The following is a 23,788-nucleotide window of genomic DNA, read 5'->3' on the forward strand; positions in this document are numbered from 1 at the left end:
GAACAGCCCTATATCTACTAAATAAATTGAATTAGTAATTAATAGCCTTGCAAAACAGAAAGTACCAGGCCCAGTTCTAGCCAACTAAAATGAATTAGCTACCAGTAAACATCAAGGTAACTCTATGAAAAGCTATGCAAAATTGCTGAGCACTATGACAGACATGATCATAGAAAAAAGAAAAAACGGAACAGATTTTCATTCTGGCCAATATAATTAATTATATTGACTTTTGCAAAGCAAAAATGCATACACCACGGCAGCTGATTTTGTACTTACAAAGAAACCCAAAGTGGTATGATCTCTAGCTCTGGAGCATCTTCAGTGAATCCAGATAGATTCACTAGTGAATTCAATTAAACATTTAAGGAAGAAATTATACTAAATCTCTACAATCTCTTCCAGAAAAACAGAAGCAGAGAAAATACTACCCAATTCATTCTATGAGGCCAGCACTACCCTAATAAAAAATAAACAAAGACATTGTAAGAAAGACAAACTACAGACCAATATCTCTCATGAACATACATGCAAAAAAACCTCAACAAAATATTACCAAATTGAATCCAACAATGCATAAAAAAGATATCTATATAGTGACCAAGTGGGATTTAATTCCAGGTATGCAAGGGATATGCAAGGTATTTCAACATTTGAAAATCAACTGATATAATCTATTACACATAAATAGATACGGAAAAAGCATTAGTCAAAATCTACCATTCATTATAAAAACTCCTGGCAACCTAGAAATAGAGGGTAACTCCTGCAACTTGATAAAGAACATCTAACGAAAAAAATCCTACAACTAACATCATACATAATGGTGAAAAATGAAATACTTTCCCACTCCTATTCAACATTGTACTGGAAGACCTAGCTAATGCAGTAAAACAAGAAAAGGAAATAAAAGGTATACAGATTGGAAAGGATGGAATAAAACTCTTAGCAGATGACATAATTGTTTATAAAGAAAATTCTAAAGAATCATCCAAAAACTACTGGAATTAATAAGCAATCATAGTAGGCTTGCAGGATGTAAGGTTATATACAAAAGTCAACTGCTTTTCTATATATCAGCAATGAGTAATTGGAATCTGAAATGTAAAACCATACTATTTATATTAGTACAGAAAAAAATGAAATACATGAAGTACAAAATTTTGAAGAAAGAAATCAAAGAAGATTTAAATAAATGAAGAGATATTCCATGTTCATATATATGGAAAGGAAGACAATACTGTCAAGATATCAGTTTTTCCCAACTTGGTCTATAGACTCAACATGATTCCAATAAAAATCCCACCAAGTTACTTTGTGGATATAGGCAAACTGATTATTTAAAGTTTATGTAGAAAGATCCCAATGCCAACACAGTAATGAAGGAAAAGAACAAAACTGAATGACTGACACTATTCAACTTCAAGACTTACTATAAAGTAATCAAGATTGTGATACTGGCAAAAGAACAAACAGATCAGTGGAATGGAAGAGAGCACCTACACATAGACTCACACAAGTACAGTCAATTGATTTTTGACAAAGAAGCAAAGATAATGCAATGAAGAATGGATGGTCTTCTACCAAACAGTGGTGGAACAACTGGACAACCACAGACAAAAAAGTTAATCTAGACAAAGTCCTTATACTTTTCACAAAAATTAACTCAAAATGGATCATCAACCTAAATGTAAAATGCAAAAGTATAAAACAACTAGAAGCTAATACAGAAAAAAATCTAGGTGAACATGGGTTTGAAGATGCATTTTTAGATAGAACACCAAAAGCATGATCCATAAAAAAAACTAGTAAGTTGGATTTCATTATAATTAAAAACGTCTGCTCTGTAACAGACACTGTCAAGAGAATAAAAAAATAATCCACGGACTGGGAGAAAATCTTTGCAAAATACATTGCTGATAAATATGTTATCCAAAATATACAAAGAACTTTTAAAAAATAACAAGATAACAAACAAAACATGAACTAAAGATCTGGACATGTAAGAATATGAAAAGATGCTCTATGTCATATGTCATCAGAAAAATGCAAATTAAAATAACAATGGGATACCACTACGCACCTATTTAGAATGAAAGCACTGACAATATTAAATGCTGGTGAGGATGCAGAGCAGCAGGAACTCTCATTCATTGCTGGTAGAGCACAAAATGGTACAGTCACTTTGGAAAACAGTTTGGCAGTTTCTGTTACAAAACTGAACATACTCTTATTATACAATCCAGCAGTCACACTCCTTGGTATTTACCTAAATGAGCTGAAAACTTAGGTCCACATAAAATCTGCACATGAATGTCTATAACAACCTTTTATTTAGTATAAGTGTCAAAACTTGGAAGTAACCAAAATGTCCTTCTATAGGTGAACAGATAAACTGTGGTACACTGAGAAAATGGAATATTAAATGTCAGCACTAAAAAGAAATGAGCTATAAAGCCATGAAAAGACAGGGAGGAACCTTAAATGCATTTTACTAACTGAAAGAAGTCAATATGAAAAAGCTACATATGATACGATTCCAAGTAGATGATACTCTGGAAAAGGCAAGACTATAGAAAGATTAAAAACATCAGTGGTTCTCAAGTGGAGGGAAGGAGGGATGAACAGATGGAGCACAGGGCATTTTGAAGGCAGTGAGACTACACTGTATCATCCTGTAATGGCAGATACATGTCATTCCATAGAATGTGTAACACAAAGAATGAACCCTAATGTAAACTACAGACTTTGGGTGATAATAATATGTATTAGCTCATAAATTATAACATGTACCACATTAATACAAGATGTAAATAACAGGGGTACTGTGTTTGGAGAGAAAGGGGTATATGGGAGCTCTCTGTACTTCCCATTCAATTTTTCTGTAAATCTAAAATCTAAAATCTCTAAAAAATAAAATCTGTTAATTAAAGAAAAACAGGGAAAAAAACCAGGCAAACACAAAATTCAGGGAGGTAGTTACCAATTTGGAGTTGACATGAGATGAGACAGAGAAAGAACACATAGGATGATGCACTTTCACTGGTAACGTTCTAGTTCTTAAGTTGGGTAGTGAATGAGTGAGTGTGATCACAAATACTCATTTTATCATTATGTCTCACAACTTACATATGTAATAAATATGCTTTTCAACTACTAAGTCAAATAAATAAAGAAAAAATATTCTACACCGAATATATGTGTATACGTCCTCTTTTCAATTATGTTGTGACATAATTAGTAAGATGTTTTATACAATAAGGCATAAACACTAGTTAAAAAACTTCCCATGAATATGTACTATAGGTAGGCAACACAGTATAGTAGGTTTAGCTGTAGAACTGTCTTAATTCTGATGCTGTTTAATAGTCGTTCCTACATATGCCTGAGGGATTGCTTCCAGAAACCTTCACAGAAACCAAAACCCATGGATGCTCAGGTCCCTTATAGAAAACAGCACAGTATTTGCATATAATCTATGCATATCCTCTCCTTAAATCATCTATATATTACTTATAATACCTAATACAATGTAAATGCTATGTAAATAGTGGTCAGCATTGTGGCAACTTCAAGTTTTGCTTTTTGGAACTTCCTGGGATTGTTTTTCCAAATATTGTTAATCTGTGGTTGGTTGAATCTGCAAACGCAGAACCATCGAATGCAGAACTGGTGGATAAGGAAGTCTGATTATATTAGTTTTGTGAACTTGAGCAACCGTACTTAATCTCTCAATTTCTGGTCTTTCAAATGGAAATAATAATCATATCTTAGGCACCTTATGAGGAATAAATAATAGTATGTGTAAGATACATATAAAGTAGAAAATGATACAGCAAATGTACAAAATAAATGTTAATCCCCTTCTCCTAGTTATAGTTTGAAGATTTTGAGAGCACGTATGGCAAAAAATTTAAGGGCACAGCTTACAGCCAGAATAGAATGCCTGGATTCAAACCACAGCTCTGACCTTTATTGGTCAGAGTATGGCTGTTATATGCCTCTGTTTTGTAAAATGAAGGTGAAAGCAGCAATATTTCACAGGTTGAGGATTAAGTAAAAAACTCATGGTAAGTGTATAGTGTTAGTATAAGTAATTATTAATATTTTAATCAGTATTATAATCATTAGCTGAGGTCCCTGGAAAGAGTTTTACATTTAAATTTGTTCTTAAAATTCTACCTGTGAGCTAATTTCTATACAGATGTAAGTAATTCATCATGTCATGTGTTTTCAAATATAAAGACCTAAAATACACAAAAAAAATTCATCTTGTCATATATTAGGACCTAAAAACAACAAAAAAAGGAAAAGATGAGAAAATTCAGTGAAGTACTGATAGAAAAAAATGATGTTATTTAATATTTTGTGACTTTAATCTGATTAAACTTATACCCTTATAAAATGAGCTTATAACCTTCACATGAATTACAATTTATTGACAGACACTAAAAAGGCAGGATATAGTATATGGGTATATCAAATATATAAACAGTTTCAAGTAAATGATTAGAGATTAAAGTTTAGGTTATTTATCAGAATAAACTCTAAAACAGCCTTTAAAAATAAAGAAAACATAGCAAGATGGCTGAGCAGAAAGACCCTGAGTACATGAGCACACCAAAATTACAACTATTTACAGAACAACTATCAGTGAAACAGACCAGAACCTATCAGAAAAGATCTTTTACAGCTATAGATATAATGAAGATGGGCAGCAGGGGTGGAGTCATGGTACAGTCAAGACCATACCCCTGGTAGGTGAACCAGAAACAGAAGAATAATTATTGCAGAAGTTCTCCCCAAGGAGTCTGAGCCCCACGTCAGGCTCCCAAACTCAGGGGTCCTGTGCTGGAAAGACAAGCCCCCAGAATGTTTGACTTTGAAGGCAAGTGGGGCTTCCTTTTGGAAGACCCAGAGGGTTGTAGGAAATAGAGACTTCACTCTTAAGAGGGCGTACACACTCTGGGACTGGGGACAGAAGCAGTAATTTGAAAGGAGCCTGAGTTAGACCTGCCTGTTGATCTTGGAGAGTCTCCTGGAGAGGCAGGAGGCAAAAGGAGCTTACCCTGGGGACACATACACTGGCAGAAGCCATCTTTGGGAGCTTGTTCTACCATGGGGACATTGATGCTGGCAAGTACCATTTGGAATCTTCCCATTACCTTACTAGCACCTGAACCCAGCCCTGCCCACCAACCTACAGGCACCAGTACCAGGTGCCTCAGGCCAAGCAACTAACTGAGCAGGGACACAGCGCCACCCAACAGCAGACAGGCTGCCTTAAGAACCCCTGAGCTCACAGCCTCCCCTGTACATTGCCCAGCCTACCAGAGGGCCCACCAACCAGTACACAGGCACTAGACCTTGGACCAAGGGAATGATCATGATATGATCAAAGAACTCAGGAGAAAAACAGATTAACAGAGTGAGAAATCTTAAGTGTTTAACAAAGAGTTAGAAAATATAAAAGAACAACCAAACAGAGGTGAAGAATCCAGAAAGTAAAATGAAAAATACACTAGAAGGAATCGACATTCGACTAAATGATACAGAGGAATGGATAAGCGAGCTGGAAGACAGAGTAGTGGAAATCACAGAAGTGGAACAGAAAAAAAGAGAAAGGATAAAAAGAAATGAGGACACTAAGTGACCTCTAGGACAACATCAAGTGTGCTAACGTTCGCATTCTAGGAGTCACAGAAGAAGAGAGAAAGGGGCAGAGAAAATACCTGAAGACATAATCACTGAAGACTTCCCTAACCTAGGAAAGGGAACAGACATCCAGGTCTAGGACACACAGAGTTCCAAACATGATCAACCCAAAGAGGACCACAGCAAGACATACTGTAATTAAAATGGCAAAAATTTTAAATAAAGAGAATATTAAAGGCAGCAAGGTAAAAGCAACAACTTATATACAAGGAACTCCCATAAGACTATGAGCTGAATTTTTAGTAGAAACATTGCAGGATAGAAGGAAGTAGCACAATATATTTTAAATGATGAAAGGGAAAAACGTACAACTGAGAATACTTTACCTGGCAAGGCTCTCAATCAGATTTGATGGAGACATTAGAAGTTTTACAGACAAAACGTAAAAGTGTTCACCAAATCAGCTTTACAAGAAATGTTAAATGGGCTTCTCTAAGTGAAAAAGAAAAGGCCACAACTGGAAACATGAAAATTACTAAACAAAAAAGCTCATTGGTAAAGGCAAATAGGTAGTAAATCAACTGCATAAAAGCTAGTAGGAAGGTTAAAAGACAAAAGTAGTAAAACCATCTACATCCATGATAAACACTTAAGGGATACTCAAAAGAAAAGTGTTAATGTCAAAAACAGTAAACGTGAAGAGAGAAGAGTAAAAATGCAGGGTTGTTGAAATGCATTTGAAATTAAGAGAACAGCAATTTAAAATAATCACATACATATATAGATTGCTTGCTCGCTATGTGTGTGTGTGTGTGTGTGTGCGTGTGTGTGTGTGTGTATAAAAACCTCATGGTAAATTTTTATACAACCACAAACCAAAAATCTGTAACAGATACACAAAAATGAGAAGGGCATCTGCATGTAACACTAATGATAGTTATCAAATCACAAGGGAAGAGAACAAAAGAAAGGAACAAAAAAGAACTGCAAAAACAATTAACAAAATGGCAATAAGTACATACAGATCAATAATTACTTTAAATGTAAATGGACTAAATGCTCCAATCGAAAGTCATGGAGTGGTTGAATGCATACAAAAACAAGACCTGTATATATGCTGTCTTAAGAAGTCAGACACACACAGACTGAAAATGAGGAGATAGAAAAACATATGCCATGCAAAAGGAAATCAAAAGAAAGTCAGGGTAGCACTACTTCTATCAGACAAAATACTTTAAAACAAGGCTGTTACAAGACACAAAGAAGGGCCTTACATAATGATAAACGGATCAATCCAGGAAGAAGATATAGCAACTGTAAATATATATGCACCCAACATAGGACCACCTAACACAGAAAATATTAACAGAAATAAAGAAAGAAACTGACAGTAACACAATAATAGCAGAGGCCATTAACACCCCACTTACATCATCCCGACAGAATATCAATAAGGAAACACCGGCCTTAAATGACACATTAGACCAGATGAAGTTAATAGATATATATGGAATACTGCATCCAAAAGCAGCAGAGTATACATTCTTTTCAAGTGCAAATGAAACATTTTCCAAGATACATCACATGCTAGGCCACAAAACAAGCCTCAGTAAATTTAAGAAAATTGAAATCATATCACGCATCTAATCTGACCAGAGTGATATGAGACTAGAAATCGACTACAAGAAAAAAAGCTGCAAAAAAATACAAATATATGGAGGCTAAACAATATCCTACTAAACAAACAATGGATCACTGAAGAAATCAAAAAATACCTGGAGACAGATGAATATGAATCACAATGATCCAAAATCAAAAAGCAAAAGCAGTTAAAAGAGGGAAGTATATAGCGATACAAGCTTACCTCAGGAAACAAGAAAAATCTCCAATAATCAACCTAACCTTACACCTAAAAGAACTAGAAAAAGAATAAACAAAACACAAAGTTAGTAGAAGGAAAGAAATCATAAAGATAGAAGCAGAAATAAATGAAATGGAGACTAAAAAAAAAAAAATAGAAAAGATTAGTGAAACTAAGAGATAAACTAAAAGATAAACAAAATTGATGAACCTTTAGCCTGACTCATCAAGAAAAAAAGAGAGAAGGCCCAATTCAATAAAATCAGAAATGAAAAAGGATGAGAAATCATAACAGATTACTGTGGACAGCTATATGACAATAAAATGGACAACCTAGAAGAAATGGACAAATTCCTACAAATGTACAATCTCCCAAGCATAAACTGGGAAGAAAGAGAAAATGTGAACAGACCAAATACCAGTAATGAAACTGAGTTAGTAATAAAAGTTCCCATCAAACAAGTCTAGGACCAGACGGCTTAATAGGTGAATTGTACCAAACATTTAGCAAAGAGTTAACACCTATTCTTCTCAAAGTATTCCAAAACACTGCAGAGAAAAGAACACTTCTGAATTCATTCTATGAGGCCAGCATTACCCAGATACTGAAACCAAAGCTATCACACACACAAAAAATTATAGGTCAGTATCAATGATAAACATAGGTACAAAAATCCTCAACAAAATATTAGAAAACCGAACCCAACAAAACATTAAAAGGATCATACACCATGAGTAAGTGGGATTTATCCCAGGGATGAAAGGATGGCTCAATATCTGCAAATCAATCAGTGTGATATACCGCATTAACAAATTGAAGAATAAAAACCATATGATCATTTTGATAGATGCAGAAAAAGCTTTTGACAAAATTCAACATCCATTTATGATAAAAACATTCCAGACAGTGGGTATAGAGGGAACGTACCTCAACATAATAAAGGCCATGTACGAGAAGCTCACAGCTAATATTATACTCAATGGTGAAAAGCTGAAAGCACTTCCTCTAAGATAAGGAATAAGACAAGGATGCCCAATCTTGCCACTTTTATTGAACACAGTACTGGAAATCTTAACTATAGCAATTAAACAAGGGGAAAAACAAAGAGATACAAATTGGAAAGGAAGAAGTAAAACTGTCACTATTTGCAGATGGTATGATACTATACATAGAAAATCCTTAAGATGCCACCAAAAGACTACTATAGATCATCAATGAATTTGGTAAAGCTGCAGGATACTAAATTAATATACAGCAATCTATTTCATTTCTATACACCAACAACAAGCTAACAGAAAGAGAAATTAAGGAAACAATCTCATTTACCATCACATCAAAAATAATACTTAGGAATAACCTTACCTAAGGAGGTAATGGTCCTATACTTGAAAAACTGTAGTGCACTGATGAAAGAAATTGAAGATGACACAAACAGATGGAAAGATACACTGTGTTCATGGATTGAAAGAATTAATATTGTTAAAATGACTATACTACCCAAGGCAATCTACAGATTCAATGCAATTCCTATCAAAATTCCAATGGCATTTTTCAGAGAACTAGAACAAATATTTTAAAAATTTGTATGGAAACACCAAAGACCCCAAATAGCCAAAACAATCTTGAGAAAGAAGAACAAAGTTGGCGGTGTCACACTCCCTGACTTCAGATTATACTAAAAAGCTACAGTAATCAATACAGTATGGTAGTGGCACAAAAACAGACACATAGATCAATGGAACAGAACAGAGAACCCAAATATTAACCCACATATGGTCAATTTATCTATGACAAAGAAGGCAGGAATGTACAATGGGGGATAGACAGTCTCTTCAATAAATGGTACTGGGAAAACTAGATATCTGCATGTAAAAAATGAAATTAGAACATTTTCTCACACCATATACAAAAATTAACTCAAAATGGATTAAAGAACTAAATGTAAGACCAGAAACCATAAAATTACTAGAAGAAAACTACTAGGCAGAACACTATTTGACATGAATCTTAGAATTATTTTTTTGGATCCATCTCCTCAGGCAAAGGAAACAAAAGCAAAAATAAACACACAGGACCTAACTAAATTTAAAGCTTTGGCACAGCAGAGGAAACCACTGACAAAACGAAGACAGCCTACTGAATGGGAGAAAACACTTGCAAATAATATGACTGATAAGTGTTTAATACCCAAAATACATGAACAGCTCATAGAGCTCAGTATCAAAAAACCCAATTAAAATATGGACAGAAGTCCAGAATAGACATTTTTCCACAGAAGACCTAGAGATGGCCAACAGGCACATGAGAAGATGCTCAACATTGCTAATCATCAGGGAAATGCAAGTCAAAACCACAATGAGGTATCACCTCACACCTGTCAAAATGGGTATCGTCAAAAAGAACACAAATTAACAAATGCTGGCGAGGATGTGGAGAAAAGGGAACCCTGGCACACTTTTGGTGGGAATATAAATTGGTGTAGCCATTGTGGAAAACAGAATGAAGGTTCCTCAGAGAACTAAAAAGAACTGCAATTCTATTCCTGGGTATATACCCAAAGAAAACAAAAACACTTAGAAAAGATATATGCACTCCAATTTTCCTAACAGCATTATTTACAATTATTTACAATTTAGCCAAGATATGGAAGTTACCTAAGTGTCCATCAACAGATGAATGCCTAAAAATGTGGTGTATATACAACAGACTACTACTCAGTAGTAGTAAAAACAAAATTTTTTTAAAAAATTAAAAAAACAAAAACCAGAAAAACAAAACCAAATTTTGCCATTTGCAACAACATGGATGAACCTAGAGGGTATTATGCTTAGAGACAAACGAGTACTGTATGTTATCACTTATAGGTGGAATCTAAAAAATTAGTGAATATAATAAAAAAGAAACAGACTCACAGATATAGAGAACAAACTAATGGTTATCAGTGGAAAGAGGTGATACAGGGGTAGGGGTTTAGGATGCAGAAACTACTATGTATAAAATAAATAGGCTACAAGTATATATTGTACAGCACAGGGAACATAGCCAGTATTTTATAATAATTATCAATGGATTATAATCTACAAAAATTTTGAATCACTATGTTGTACACCTGAAAATAATATACTGTAAATCAACTATACCTCAATAAAAAACGTATAAGGAAAAGATAAAGTTAAGCATGTTTCATCAACATGGTTCTCACCCAAGCTAACTGGCAAAGGTTTAACTTTATTCCATATATTTTGGAGCATATTCTAACTATTAGTCCTATTATCTTTGAGACTTTAATTCATTTACAAAATGCAAATAATCTATCTCTGGTTAACACACAGTTACTAAGCATTTAGAAAACTGTCCTAGTTTACATAAATATATGGCCATATCAATACTAGCTATAAGACTATTTATTACTTAAGTAATACCATTCTACTAATCAGTTGAGTAAAGTTATGAAGAACTGTAAGAAGTTACAAAATACGAAGTCCAAAAATGAGAAATTTTATTTGTTCTAAAATATTTGTTATACTCCTCGAAAAATTATTTTTTATTTTCAGTTTTAAAGTGGAAGAGCTCCCTCTCTGGCAGAATCTTAGAGGAAATTTCAATCTACAAAACAAGTAAAAGAACTGCTATCATTTTAATTCGTATTTCCTTAAGTCTTTCTCCTACCCTACAGCTTCTAGGATTTCTACTCCAAAGCAAGGAAAACAGCTAGAAAACTGGGACTTGCGCTTGTCTACACACCAAGACACATCATAATGTATTGTACCATTTTATAAAACTCTCAAAGACATCCTGGCGAGGTAATGAATATGCTAGGGTCTAGCTGTCTCTGTGCTCCATGACAACTTAGTTCAGTAAACCACTCGATATGAATTTTCACCTTTAAAATGGGAAGTAATACTACTGACTTTGCAAGGTTATTGTGAAGGTTAAGTGAAACAACATATATAAACTCTATGTGCAGAGCTGAGGACCAGTGAGAAGCACACTCTCATATCTGAAAAAATAACATAACAGCTTCCTATGAGGTTAAAAAGGAACTGGTGACTGTAAGTGTGTGATGTACATTATAATGACCTATAAAGTTCAAAATATCCACATTTTGCCTGTATTTGTAACAAATTAAACTATATTACAGTATTAGCAAACTAATGATAAATGTTAATTCAAACTGCAAATCAAAAAAATACATGCATAGCATCACTGTTCTTGGTTTAAAAAAAAAAAAAGCTATGCTAATTGGCTAATCGGATAACCTGATCAGAATTTTAACAAATTCAATCATTTCAGATGCCTAAACCACTCTGTGCTGATGTTTCATAAACAAAAACTTGAAATCATTCAACTTAAAAATAAAAAGACATAAAAAAGTACTCTCGAGCCAAATTACACCACCACCAATGGAAATCATTTTGATATTTTTACATGTTTAACATTTAAGGGTGGCAAGCTGCTTTGGGGGCATCTTCCAAAGTCACTCCCGGTTCTAAGTATATGTCTAGTCTCATTTAAATCATCTATAATCTCAGTAAAAATAAAATTAATATTCATAAGGCAAGATATAATCTTAAATTACCAAAGAAAAAACAACTGGCAATACATTTTCTAACAAATAATGCATACATACTTATACTGAAAAATATCTAGGATTCTTAAAATTAGTAAGGTTGAGTCAGATATTTCTTTATTAGAGTATCATTTATCATCACAGAGTACCATTATCATTTTGTATTAGGCAACAATGCTTGAAACTTTTTGGATAGCTTGAGAAAGACTTTTCTTGGATTGCTAAAATAATAGTCTTAAAACACAAAATTATATTTAGTCTGGGATCCAGTCAATAAAAATTAAAGTTAATTCACTAAGATAGTTCTACTAAATTTATTTTTAAGCAAAACAAAAATTCCAAATATTTTCCTACAAAGTTAAATTAAAAATTAAGGCAGTAATAAAGGTTTGATAACTTCCTGTTGATGTAGAACAGGAAAACCAAAACACTTCCACAAACCAAAATTACAGTCCCTTATTCATTTCCTTTTTGAAGATATTTATGATTAGCAGAAATAGCTTAAATTAAGGTACACTTTTATAATCATACAATTTTGTATTCTATAAATATTCTCTATACTTAAACTTTTAAATTATACAATTTTTCAGAATGTCACCATACAAAGACTAATAAATATAGAAACTGAAATCATCGACTAAGATTTACCAGAGTATATTTTTGATTAATTGGTTGATGCCTTCTCCCCTTTTTCCCATACCAGAGACGAGACATTTCCTTTCCAGGGCAAATTAAGTTACATCAAATCTCCTAAGAACTGTTTTAAAAAGCATTCTTCCTCTGTCAAAAATACATTTCTAGCACAAGAGCCCTACTACAGTGACAAAACAGTTTGCTGGAGACAAAGATTTGATTGACAAGACAGAGAGCTAATCACTAAGTAGTATCCATTGCAAAGATAGTCCTGAGTGGAGACTGTAAAGCTGGGGAGGGAAGAGAGGATTTCCCATGTTTAAGTTTGGTTGCACTGTACCCAAATGTGCAGAGAAAGGATTCAAAAGCTTAAAGATACAGAGCATGTATTTCCAAATACCAGTACACTAAGAAATATACTAAAAATAACCCAGTCATAAAAAAGTAATCAGTACAGTTTCCAGAGTCCCTCCCAAAGTACACAAATGATTTGAATTAACATTTTACAATTTGCTCATACAGTCATAAAATTCTGTTCCTCATTTACATCTAAGAGTCCTATACATTTCATCTTACATGTATTTTTTAAGCAGTAAAACATCCTTTGAGGACCCTTCAATCCTCAAACTTTTAGAATGACTATGTAAAAATGAAGCCAATCTACTACAAATAAATCCTATACAGATATTCAGTGTGATCTGAAAATTCCTTTTAGTATTAACACAGTCCATTTTTAAACTGCATTTTCTAACATCTAGTTTCTTGAAAAAGTACTTATATTTACTATGCCTATGTATACTTCACTAACCAGGGGTATCCTGAATATAAGTGAATTTTTAAGATTAAATATTATTATGACTATAAACTATAATCACCTAGATTACCTCAATTTTAACTAGAATATCAATGCCATATGATATACTGAATATTTCTTCCATTTTAAGCTAAGACTGCTCCTCCCCCTTTACCTTGTTGTGTGTACACACAAAGCTGTGTACACAATGCCACCCTTCACACACACACAGCTACCTTTCTAGTATACACAATGCTGCACCATACCCACACCCCCCCATCTCCTTCCTGCACATTCCAGCACGTGCATGCACAAGACACAGCACACCCCCTGATGAATATCCACCCTGCCATGCCACTCATACCAGTCACCTCCCTAACTCCCCCACCAGCTCCACCACACTTACCTTAAGATCGCTCTCCCACAGTCCCTTGTAGGCACACTATACCCATCTCCACACCAGCTTTACAATACAGGGTTCAATTATATACATAGTGAACTGTGGTCGCCAACCCCCATCCCTGCACTCCCTCGGCACACACCAACAGCATTAGATAATTTGGTGGTAGTGGGGTGCTCTTCTGAAAACCTATCATTACTTCCAGCCGAATTTTCTAGAATTAGAAATATATGCATACCAAAATGTGGTTTAAATGAGATTTTAAAAAATATACACACATGCACCATGCAAAGGATAGCCTATTTCATTGGTTGTCTTACTCAGCATACATCTCCACACCTTCTTCCTAATACAGTTTTGATTTTGCTAAGGTATCTTTTCAGCCATGTGTTTCTGAGAAGGCTGGCTCCATGCCTAGACAGGATGGGTTCTTAAAGATCTAAACCAGTGGGTCTCAAGTTCTAGCCTACACCAGAATCACTTGAACATTTGTTAAAACAGAATACTGGGCTCCAAAACCAGTTTCTGATAAGCTGACTGCAATGGTGCCTGAGAATGTGTATTTTAAAAATTTTTTTTTTTTTTGGCTGCGCTGCAGCTTGTGGTATTTTAGTTCCCTGAGCAGGGATCGAACCTGGGCCCTGAGCAGAGAGTCCCAACCACTGGACCATCAGGGGATTCCCTGTACTTTCTAAACAAATTCACAGATACTATTGCTGCTGGCTGTGGTCTAGGGACCACACTTTGAAAAACAACTAAACTACAATGAGATATCACTTCACACCGGTCAGAATGGCTATTATCAAAAAGACAAGATATAACAAGCATTGGCGAGAAAAAGGAGAAAAGGGAAACCCTTATGCACTATTGGTGGGATTGTAAATAGGTGTAGCTACCATAGAAAACAGTATATTTTTTGAGGTTCCCCCCAAAATTAAAAATAGAACTACCATATGATCTAGCAATTCCACTCCTGGGTATTTATCTGAAGAATGAAAACATAAATTTTAAAAGATACATGCACTGCCATGTTCAGTGCAGCATTATTTACAATAGCCAAGATATGGGAACAACTTAAGTGTCCATCAATGGATGAATGCATGAAGAAAATGTGGTATAGATACACAGTGGAATACTACGTAGGCAAAAAAAAAACCAAAAAACAAAAACAGGAAAAGACTGAAATCTTGCCACCTGCAACAACATGGATGGACCCTGAGTTCATTAGCTAAGTGAAATAAGTCAGACAGAGAAAGACAAATATCATATGACCTCATTTATACGTGGAATTTAAAACAACAACAGAAAATGAAGCTCATAGATACAGGAAACAGATTGGTGGTTGCCAGGGGGTTGGGGGGTGGCATTGGGGAGGGCAAAATGAGTGAAGGGGGGTTCAAAGGTACAAACCTCCAATTATAAAATAAGTCATGAGGATATAATATATAGCATGGTGAATATAATTAATAATACTGCATTATATATTTGAAAGTTGCTAAGAGAGTAAATAGATCTTAAAAGTATCACAAAAAAGGTTAACTAGACTTACTGTGGTGATCATTTCACAGTATATACAAATATCAAATCATAATGCTGTACATCGGAAACTAATATGTTATATGTTATTTATACCTCAATTGAAAAAGAAAAATCAACTGGTCTAAGCTATTTTAAGTGTGATTTTCTGTTTCTTGAAGCCAAATGCTTCCATTTAATAAATACAATACCTACCTAGCAGACATAAAATGAGCTCAGTAAATCTCCTTCTTGCCCTTTCTTTTTTCATAATACTCAGAAAACATAATGCTAGGTCATTTAAATTTGTCTAGACACCCCAGGGCTTGAAGCAGATGTCAATTTAGCATTAAAAATGTAAAATGACAGGCTATAAAATGAAGCACTTTTAAAAACATAACCAGCTTAAGGTTGAACATAATCTGTTCTCATAATTCACATATTCAACTTAATGTTTTTTCCTTTACTTTCTTTATCAGGGCTGAAATTACTGAATTACCTTATATCTGATATCCTCTAAGTTGGGAGCGGTCTTCTAGAAGCAATAATACATTATCTACCCTACTCAATATTTAAAGTAATATTTTAATTTTTAAAATCATAAAATAGTCTGTCATTCATTCATCCCTTCTCACAATATCAATTAGACATTTTGTGCTTTAATAGAAATTTTATAGTCTATAGCTTTTGGCTAGTAACTGAGATAGATTATTAATAGGGAAAGCAAAGCATTGGTTCAATACTTTCCTGAGGTAGTTAACATCAGTAATAGTCAAAACAGACCATAATGACTCCTGGGTGCTAAATGCTAATATGAAAAAACATAATAGCCTAGAACTAGAGACCTACTCTACAGCACAGTGCCTATAATAATACCGTACTATATACTTGAAAATTTGCTAAGAAGGTAAATCTTATGTTAAGTGCTCTTATTACAAAATAATAACTATAAAGAGGTGAGAAGAAACTTCTGGAGATGAATGTTTACGGCATAGACTGTGGTGATGGTTGCATGGATATACACTTGTCTCCAAACTCATCAAGTTGTATATATTAAATATGCACAGCTTTTTGTATATCAATCATACCTCAATAAAGAGGTTTAAAAAATACTCAATATAGAAATATTATATAAGACAATCTGTATTAACTCATAAATTTTAATTGTTTTTAATGCTTTTGATTTATGAATTTTTCATATTTACTAAATTTCTTTGGCATTATGATTTGTAATCCTATGTGATTAGATCAATGTAAAAAAAAGTATATTCTTCTTTAATTGCTTTTATCTGAGAAATGTGACCTCTACTTAGTGACTTAGAGATAGAGACTACTTTCATTTTGAACAAAATCAATTCTGTATGGATTTTTCAGGCTAGGCTAAGAGATGAGGAATTTTGTTTTATATATTGACTCAATTTTAACCTTGGCATTACTTGTGCTTTAATTTAAAAAACAAAACGAAAGAAAAAAACAACCCATGTGTTTAAGAAAATGAACACCAGAATACTCATTGTTTGGCAGCTTAAGAAGTAAAACATTAATCAAACAATTGAAGCCTCCTGATACTGGTGCTTCTCAGAAGTTGCAGCAATACCAAACTGTTAGTCTTCTCTGAGAAACCTAATAAACAACCACGGCAATAACTCTACTTAATTAGTGACAACTAAGAAAACAGAACTGATTCCACATGATGATTACCACATCCTAGTGCAAAGCCAAATCAATAAGGATATAATATGATAAATTTTATAGCCTAAATTGCTAAGATTAGGTTAAATATATTAAATTTATATAACTAAAATGGAGAACATTAAAAATTAATGTCAAAATGGGAAGATCCTATAAATGAGTTACAAAATTATCTACGCCAGAAAGCAGATTCTAAAATACTTGGAGTAACTACAAAACCTTTGTACAGGTTTATTTAATAAGCAGCCAATATATTTACACTTACACTATCACTTCAATGAAAGCTTTGATTATTTGAGAAAATGTGAGTAATGTCAAGCACCTAAAAAGGACTTACAAGTCATATCAGAAACCACTGAATGGAACATATTTTTATCAATACTTTGGCAAGTGTAAGAAGTAAGAAGTAAACCAGAGTAATCTTCTAATAACAATCATTGCTTTTAAAAATGAAAAGCACTAATACATTATATAATTTACTATGGGCATGTAATTTTAGTAAATCCATATTTTAAAATTTAATCAACAAGGATAAACCTGGGGATACAATCTTACTAAACTTGTATTTTAAAATTTAACCAACAAGCATAAGTCTGGGAGGTAAACTTTTAAATAAATCAATTAAAGCTAATTTAATAAAAGTCAATTTCTTAGTTGTTTTGACCACTGGATGTTTTAATTAGTAGGTCTGGAGTATGAGAGATACTGCACTACAAGTGGTATAAAATTAGAGATGAAAAAAAATTGAAAACTTTTTCTGCCAGCTCTTATCCCAAAAGGAGTGGAATGTCAACCCAAAGGAAGTGGTACAACAAGCAATTTTAACTTCAAAAGTTCTACTTTTGAGGCATGTCATCAACCAGCAAGACTGGTACACTCAACACATGTGACAAGCTGAAACCTAAAACTTTCAGAGGATTCTAGTAGAGTGCCTATTGAAGTTGGTATTTGGGGTCGAGAGTAATAAAGCCTGAGGGGTGTAGTTATGTGCCATGGTACCTGGTGACAGGATAAAACTGATCTGTATTACTGTAGCATCATTTTTATTTCATGATACGAATTTTTAAAGTTTTTTAGGTACATCAGATAAATTAAGAAGATAAATGCAAAATTCACATGAACCTTAAAGATAAAACAAGCTTCAAAGTTATTTCAGGCTTACTGTGGTAGGCACTGCTTTAGACTATACCATTGGACACTTGGGTACTTGTCAAGTACATCAAACCTTAAAGCGCATTTGATAGATAAGTTCAACAGGCACAGATCAACGAAAAAAAAAGTATGGAAGGCCTGGTATATTTCTTGATTTCCCTTTCCTTGTAGTGCCTCTGAGTACATAAGGTGATAGGAGTCCTTCGGTATGTAAGGGAGCTATGCCTGAAGTAACTATGTCAGGATTGCTACTATTGATAAGAAATCTTTTTAAAAATCAAAGCATAAAATGATTAAAGAAAGTTTCTCCACAGTGAAGCAAATTTATGTTTTTGGTGTGCAGATGCAACACCAAAATAAGGGGAATATTTTGAAAATGTTTTATACATTGTAACTTGCATGACAGACACTTGAAAATTAAAGTATATTATGACCAATATAGTCTGAAAGTATCTTTTGTCTTAGCATTATATATGTTTAACACAACACCCAAAGTGGTGGCTTGGGGTAGTACAGTAGTTATTCCACCTCTACTGTACAATGTAATCACCTGAGGAGCTTTAAAAGAACACTGATAAGTAGGTCCCACCCCAAGGCTTCTGATTTAATTGCTCTGAGGTGACCCTGAGTATTAAGATTTTTGAAAGCTCCCCCAGATGATTCAAAGGTTCTGCCTAGGTTGAGAACTTGGTGTGGTAAAGAGTATAGTCTCTGAATTACACATTAACCACTTTGAGGATTTTAGCTAAAATTAAGCTTAAGAAACAAGCTTAGAGAAATTATCTGTAAAATAAAGATAATAGTCTATGATTAAGTGGGATGAAATAGATCTAAATATTGATTTATAGGAAATTCAAGGCAGAAGAACATGTCAGTAAGGCTGTGGGGATGTGATCAGCAAAATCCAGACTATGGGACATTCTACAGGAAAAATATGATTTCTTAAAAGCTAAAATTACAAGGTAAAAAAGCAAAGCAAGGCAAACAAATGGAGGGAGAACCTACATCTACAGAGAATTAAGAGACGTTTTAACTAATTGAAACATCTAAACCTTAGTTGGATGCCAATTCAAACAGCAAACAGTAAAAATACATTCATATTACGTGTATTTTAAACATTTTTATCACATTTGAAGAAACGTGACCTGGGGAAAAGGAAGGATTACAGATAAAATAAGTTGACAAAGCTGAGTGGCGCATGCAAATTCACTATACTATTAATCTCTGTATTTATGGATTAATCAAATCAAAGCACAATCATCAGCAAACAGTAGGGGTCAAAATAGGCATCTTTTCCCACCTTTACCTGACACTGCTGAAATGCCATTAGTGTATTTTCCTTTTCAGTGAACATCCATAAAAACACTCCCCATCAAAAAAGCAAGTAATATTTCTCACAAAACTGCAAAGGCCCACATAAAATATTATCCTCAGTAAACATGCTCTACTGACTTCTTGCACTGAGTACTGGCAGAAACCAGAAGACTCTACAATTGCTCCTTTTCAGTCGCAAGGTAGGGTTATTAAACTACCAACAGCAGAAGAATTCATAATTAAGAAACTCAAGACAGTATGGTTAAAAAAGAAACAATGTTGAGGTAACCTGATGTTTTATGCTAACTATATTTATATTGACTAATGACTAAACTAGAACAATAAAGAGTACATATTAAATAACATCAATCTGTTACACATCTTGAGTTACATGTATAGTATTTCTAGATTCTTTCTCCCAATATTCAGGAATCTTAGTTCTAATGTATCTTAAGGGGGGGCTCTTACTCCTGACGATCTTAAAATTTAGCTACCTTTTCTCTTTGCTAGTAAAGGTAGGTTTCTGCTGCTCTCACTTCTCTCTGGAATTCACTGTACAAATCTCTAATACTGCTCTCCTTTTTTTCCTTTTCTCATCATTTCTAATTCTTGAATTCCAACCTTTTCTAATTATCTTCAGAACTGACTTTCAATTTGCACATTTGGGATCTGAAATTGTTTCAAATATTGTAGAATTCTTCTTGCTACAAAAGGTGCACATTTTAGTAATTTGGGGTGCCACAGTTAATGAATCCTTTTAGGGTAATGATGAGGATAGTGTAAGATCAAAGAAGAGTTACTAAAGTCAAACAGAAGTACCAGGGAAAATAACCCTGGTAGAGGATTAAAAAGGAAGATAATAATAATAAATAATAATAATTATATTTAAATATTAATATTTGATAATAAATTTTCATAGTATCATAGTATATAGAAAAATATGTTGTTACTAATGTGCACTGGAAGGAAGAACAAAGACAAATGTATTAAACTTACACAGGTATGCGTCTTTAAATCACTAAGAGAAAGAACTTTCTAACACAACTGTCCGAAACTGAAAAGTACTGCCCTTTGAGGTAGTAAGTTTCTTATCACTAAATATATTACAGCAGAACCAAGAATAGTGTAAAATGTAAAATGAGAGAGGCTGAACTGTCAGTTAATTCCAACTTCCAGAGTCTATGGCTTTATGACAAAATATTTACTACAAGTGACACAAGAACTTATTTTAGGATACAGATCAATTTTTAATAAGTACAAGTTTCATAATTTATTTTAATCTATGTCCAAATTTATTCATTAATGCTGTAAGTATTTATCGAGGATGGATTATGTGCCTGTACTGTTCTTAGCTCTGCAGACAGTGTATGAAACCCATAAAACCCTGCCTTCATGCCACTTACAGAGGTAGGGGGACAGGAAGGAAACAGAAGAGAAGTAGTAGAGGAGGTGAGTTTATCATATGCAGAAGTTTCCTCAATGTATAAATTTCATGTTAGCATGAAATAAATTCATAATAAATTCATCCTAAATTCTAAGTCACCTCTTCTCCGGCCGTAGGTAGAAATTTTGAATTACTCTTATTTTATATATGTCTCTAGTCAAATTCCTTTTTAAAAAAACATCCTTTTAACATTTAAAATACTTTTTATGTCGTTTTACATTTCTTGAAACCCACAGAATGTACAACACCAAGAGTGAGGCCTGAGGTAAACAACAGACTTTTGATGGAGAAAAAAAGCAACAACAACTTTTTAGGTACTTAGTAGCTATCAGGCACTAGACCAACACTATACAAGAGAAATACAATGCAAGACATATGCAAGTACAAATTTTCTAGTGGACACATGAAAAAAGGAAAAAAAAAAAGTTAAATCAATTTTAATATATTTACTTCACCCAATATATCCAAAATATTATTTCAACATAATCAATATAAAAATTAATCTTACATTTTTTTCTTTCAATTCTAAATCTTTAAAATCCAGTAAATATTTTGTATTTACAGATTATCTCTATTTGGACTAGCCACATTTCAAGTGCTCTACAGCTACAAGTGGCTAGGGGCTATTGTATCTATAGGAATTAGTATATTTTAACTACATCTCAATGCAGACACCAAATTTCATAGGAAATACCTGAACTTACTTAGATCATATTTAGATTTCATGAAATTTATAGTTGAAAGAATAGATTCATATATCCAAGTTGTTCCAAACATATTTAAACGTCATCCAATACTGAATCAAGTATCGGTTTTTACATTTAAATTATTTAAAAGTAAATAGAATTAAAACTTCAATTCCTTAGTTGCATTAGCCACGTTTCAAGTACTCGATAGCCACGTCAACAGTGGCTACTATATTAGATAGAGCAACAAAATGTTTCTAGACAAGGCAGCAAAAAAAGTTTTTAAAATTAAATTTTTTATCATCCATCTTTTTATTTGAATCAATTCTAGTTGAAAACAAGTGAGGGGACCTTTTTTTTCTTTAGAAATCATAACCTGAAGAGTCTTCCACAAGAACTGAGGCAGTTCCTTTGAATCAAAATGTCAATACTCAAAAAAATATAATAAAAGTCTATTATTTCCAAAGTTAAGTATTCCAATCCCAAAGGAGAGAAAACTCTCAACTCCCTTACCTGATTGAAAATATTGCCATCCACCTTGCCACCCAAGTTAGAAACTTCACCATTACCTAATTGTCACTAAATCCTGTCTTATTAACTAGGTAATACATTTTTTAAAAACTTTATTTTATCCCCTTCCACTCTACCTTCTATTGTTACTACCTTTGATCACCGGGGCTATTTTAAAAGTATCCTAAAACTAATTTTAAATACATAGGGATTATTTTGTACATGTGAACACCCATGTAAATCATCACCAAGAATAAAATACCGACCATCTCCAGTACTCTATATAAAGTTCCCTCCTGCCCCTTGCCAAACCCTAAACTCCCAGAAACAGGTAGTCTGGTGGACTTTTGATTAGTTTTGCCCTTATGAATTTTATGTAAATGGAATTATACAGTATATAGTCTTTTATGTTTGGCTTGGCTTCTTTTATTAAACTATTATCTTTGAGACTCATCCATGTTGTTGTTACCAATAGAACCTTTTTATTGCTACATTATTTGGAATTATATAAAATTCTGAAATTTATTTATCCAATCTCCTGCTGTTAGGCATTCAGGTTGTTTCCAGTTTGTGCCTATTGTGAATAAAGCTGGTAAGAAGATTAATAATGTTGGTTTAAATATTAAAATAACTCAAAATAAATGCTCAAAATCTGTTAAACTCTTTTCCTCCATTATGTTGTAGTCACAGCAGAAACTGATGCTGTATATACCACAGAATGGACTTAGGCACATACAAAATCAGGTTTGCATTTTAAACAAAAGACATGCCATGTATACCGTCAATCATTATACATGTTAAGTACATACACAATACATTCATCACATAAACAACTGCAAACATTAACACCACATGGATAACAAAATTTGATTCAGTTTATTATCACATTTTAGCATCTGCTTTGTATTTTCTAATGCACAAAGAGGTTAATCCAGGCAACCATAACAAGAGAGAAACTGGATACTGTCACCCACCCTATCAATCCCACAAGACAAAGCATGTAAAAACATAATATGTAATACTAAAAGATGGATCTAAGAGGGGTTATAAAAAGTTGATTAGTGTTAATCTGATCATTTAGACAAGCTCAGTAAATTTGAGCACATAAAACTTTCATTACTTAGTAAAATTAGCATCAGCTTATTTCCCTAGCACTATTGCTAAACTGATGTCAAGATAATGCTTTATGAGCTTATGAGAAAGGAGTGCTAATTTGCATGAATGAGTTAAATAACTGCTGTACCGCCTCCATGCAGGAGATAACATTAAAACAAATCAGAAACAAAACAAAACAAATCAGATCTGAAATAAGTATTTTATGAAAATTAGTATAACAGCAGTTAATATTATTCTAAAGTTCACTCAATAAAAAGCATTTTATTGCTATAGGTTGCTTCTCTAGTATTTTAAAGGAAAAGGAAAATGACAAATAGGAATAAACCAAAGTTACTAATCAGATTTATTCAATAAACATGTATATACATGGACAGTGAACCTTTAAAAAATTACTCTTTCGTACAAAGATCACTTGCACTTTGCCTGTAACTACTATAAAACTATAAA

General features: G+C 33.4%; 1 protein-coding gene across 5 annotated transcripts in view; it reads right to left on the reverse strand.

The window, feature by feature from the left end:
* Positions 1-23,788, reverse strand: part of OXR1 (oxidation resistance 1) — a 447,043-nt gene that overhangs the window by 21,591 nt on the left and 401,664 nt on the right. Inside the window, exon 1 of one of the 5 annotated variants that reach the window (XM_024756321.1) lies at positions 12,735-12,815. The exons of 3 other annotated variants lie outside the window; for them this stretch is intronic. In XM_024756321.1, coding sequence (XP_024612089.1) covers positions 12,735-12,800 — 66 coding nt within the window. In that variant the 5' untranslated portion in view covers positions 12,801-12,815. Of the gene's footprint in view, positions 1-12,734; positions 12,911-23,788 lie in introns of those variants that run through there. One more of the 5 variants, XM_024756320.1, reaches the window with a different exon arrangement.

Source organism: Neophocaena asiaeorientalis, unplaced genomic scaffold (genome assembly GCF_003031525.2).
Source record: "Neophocaena asiaeorientalis asiaeorientalis breed wild unplaced genomic scaffold, Neophocaena_asiaeorientalis_V1.1 scaffold496, whole genome shotgun sequence".
NCBI classification, from domain to species: Eukaryota; Metazoa; Chordata; class Mammalia; order Artiodactyla; family Phocoenidae; genus Neophocaena; species Neophocaena asiaeorientalis.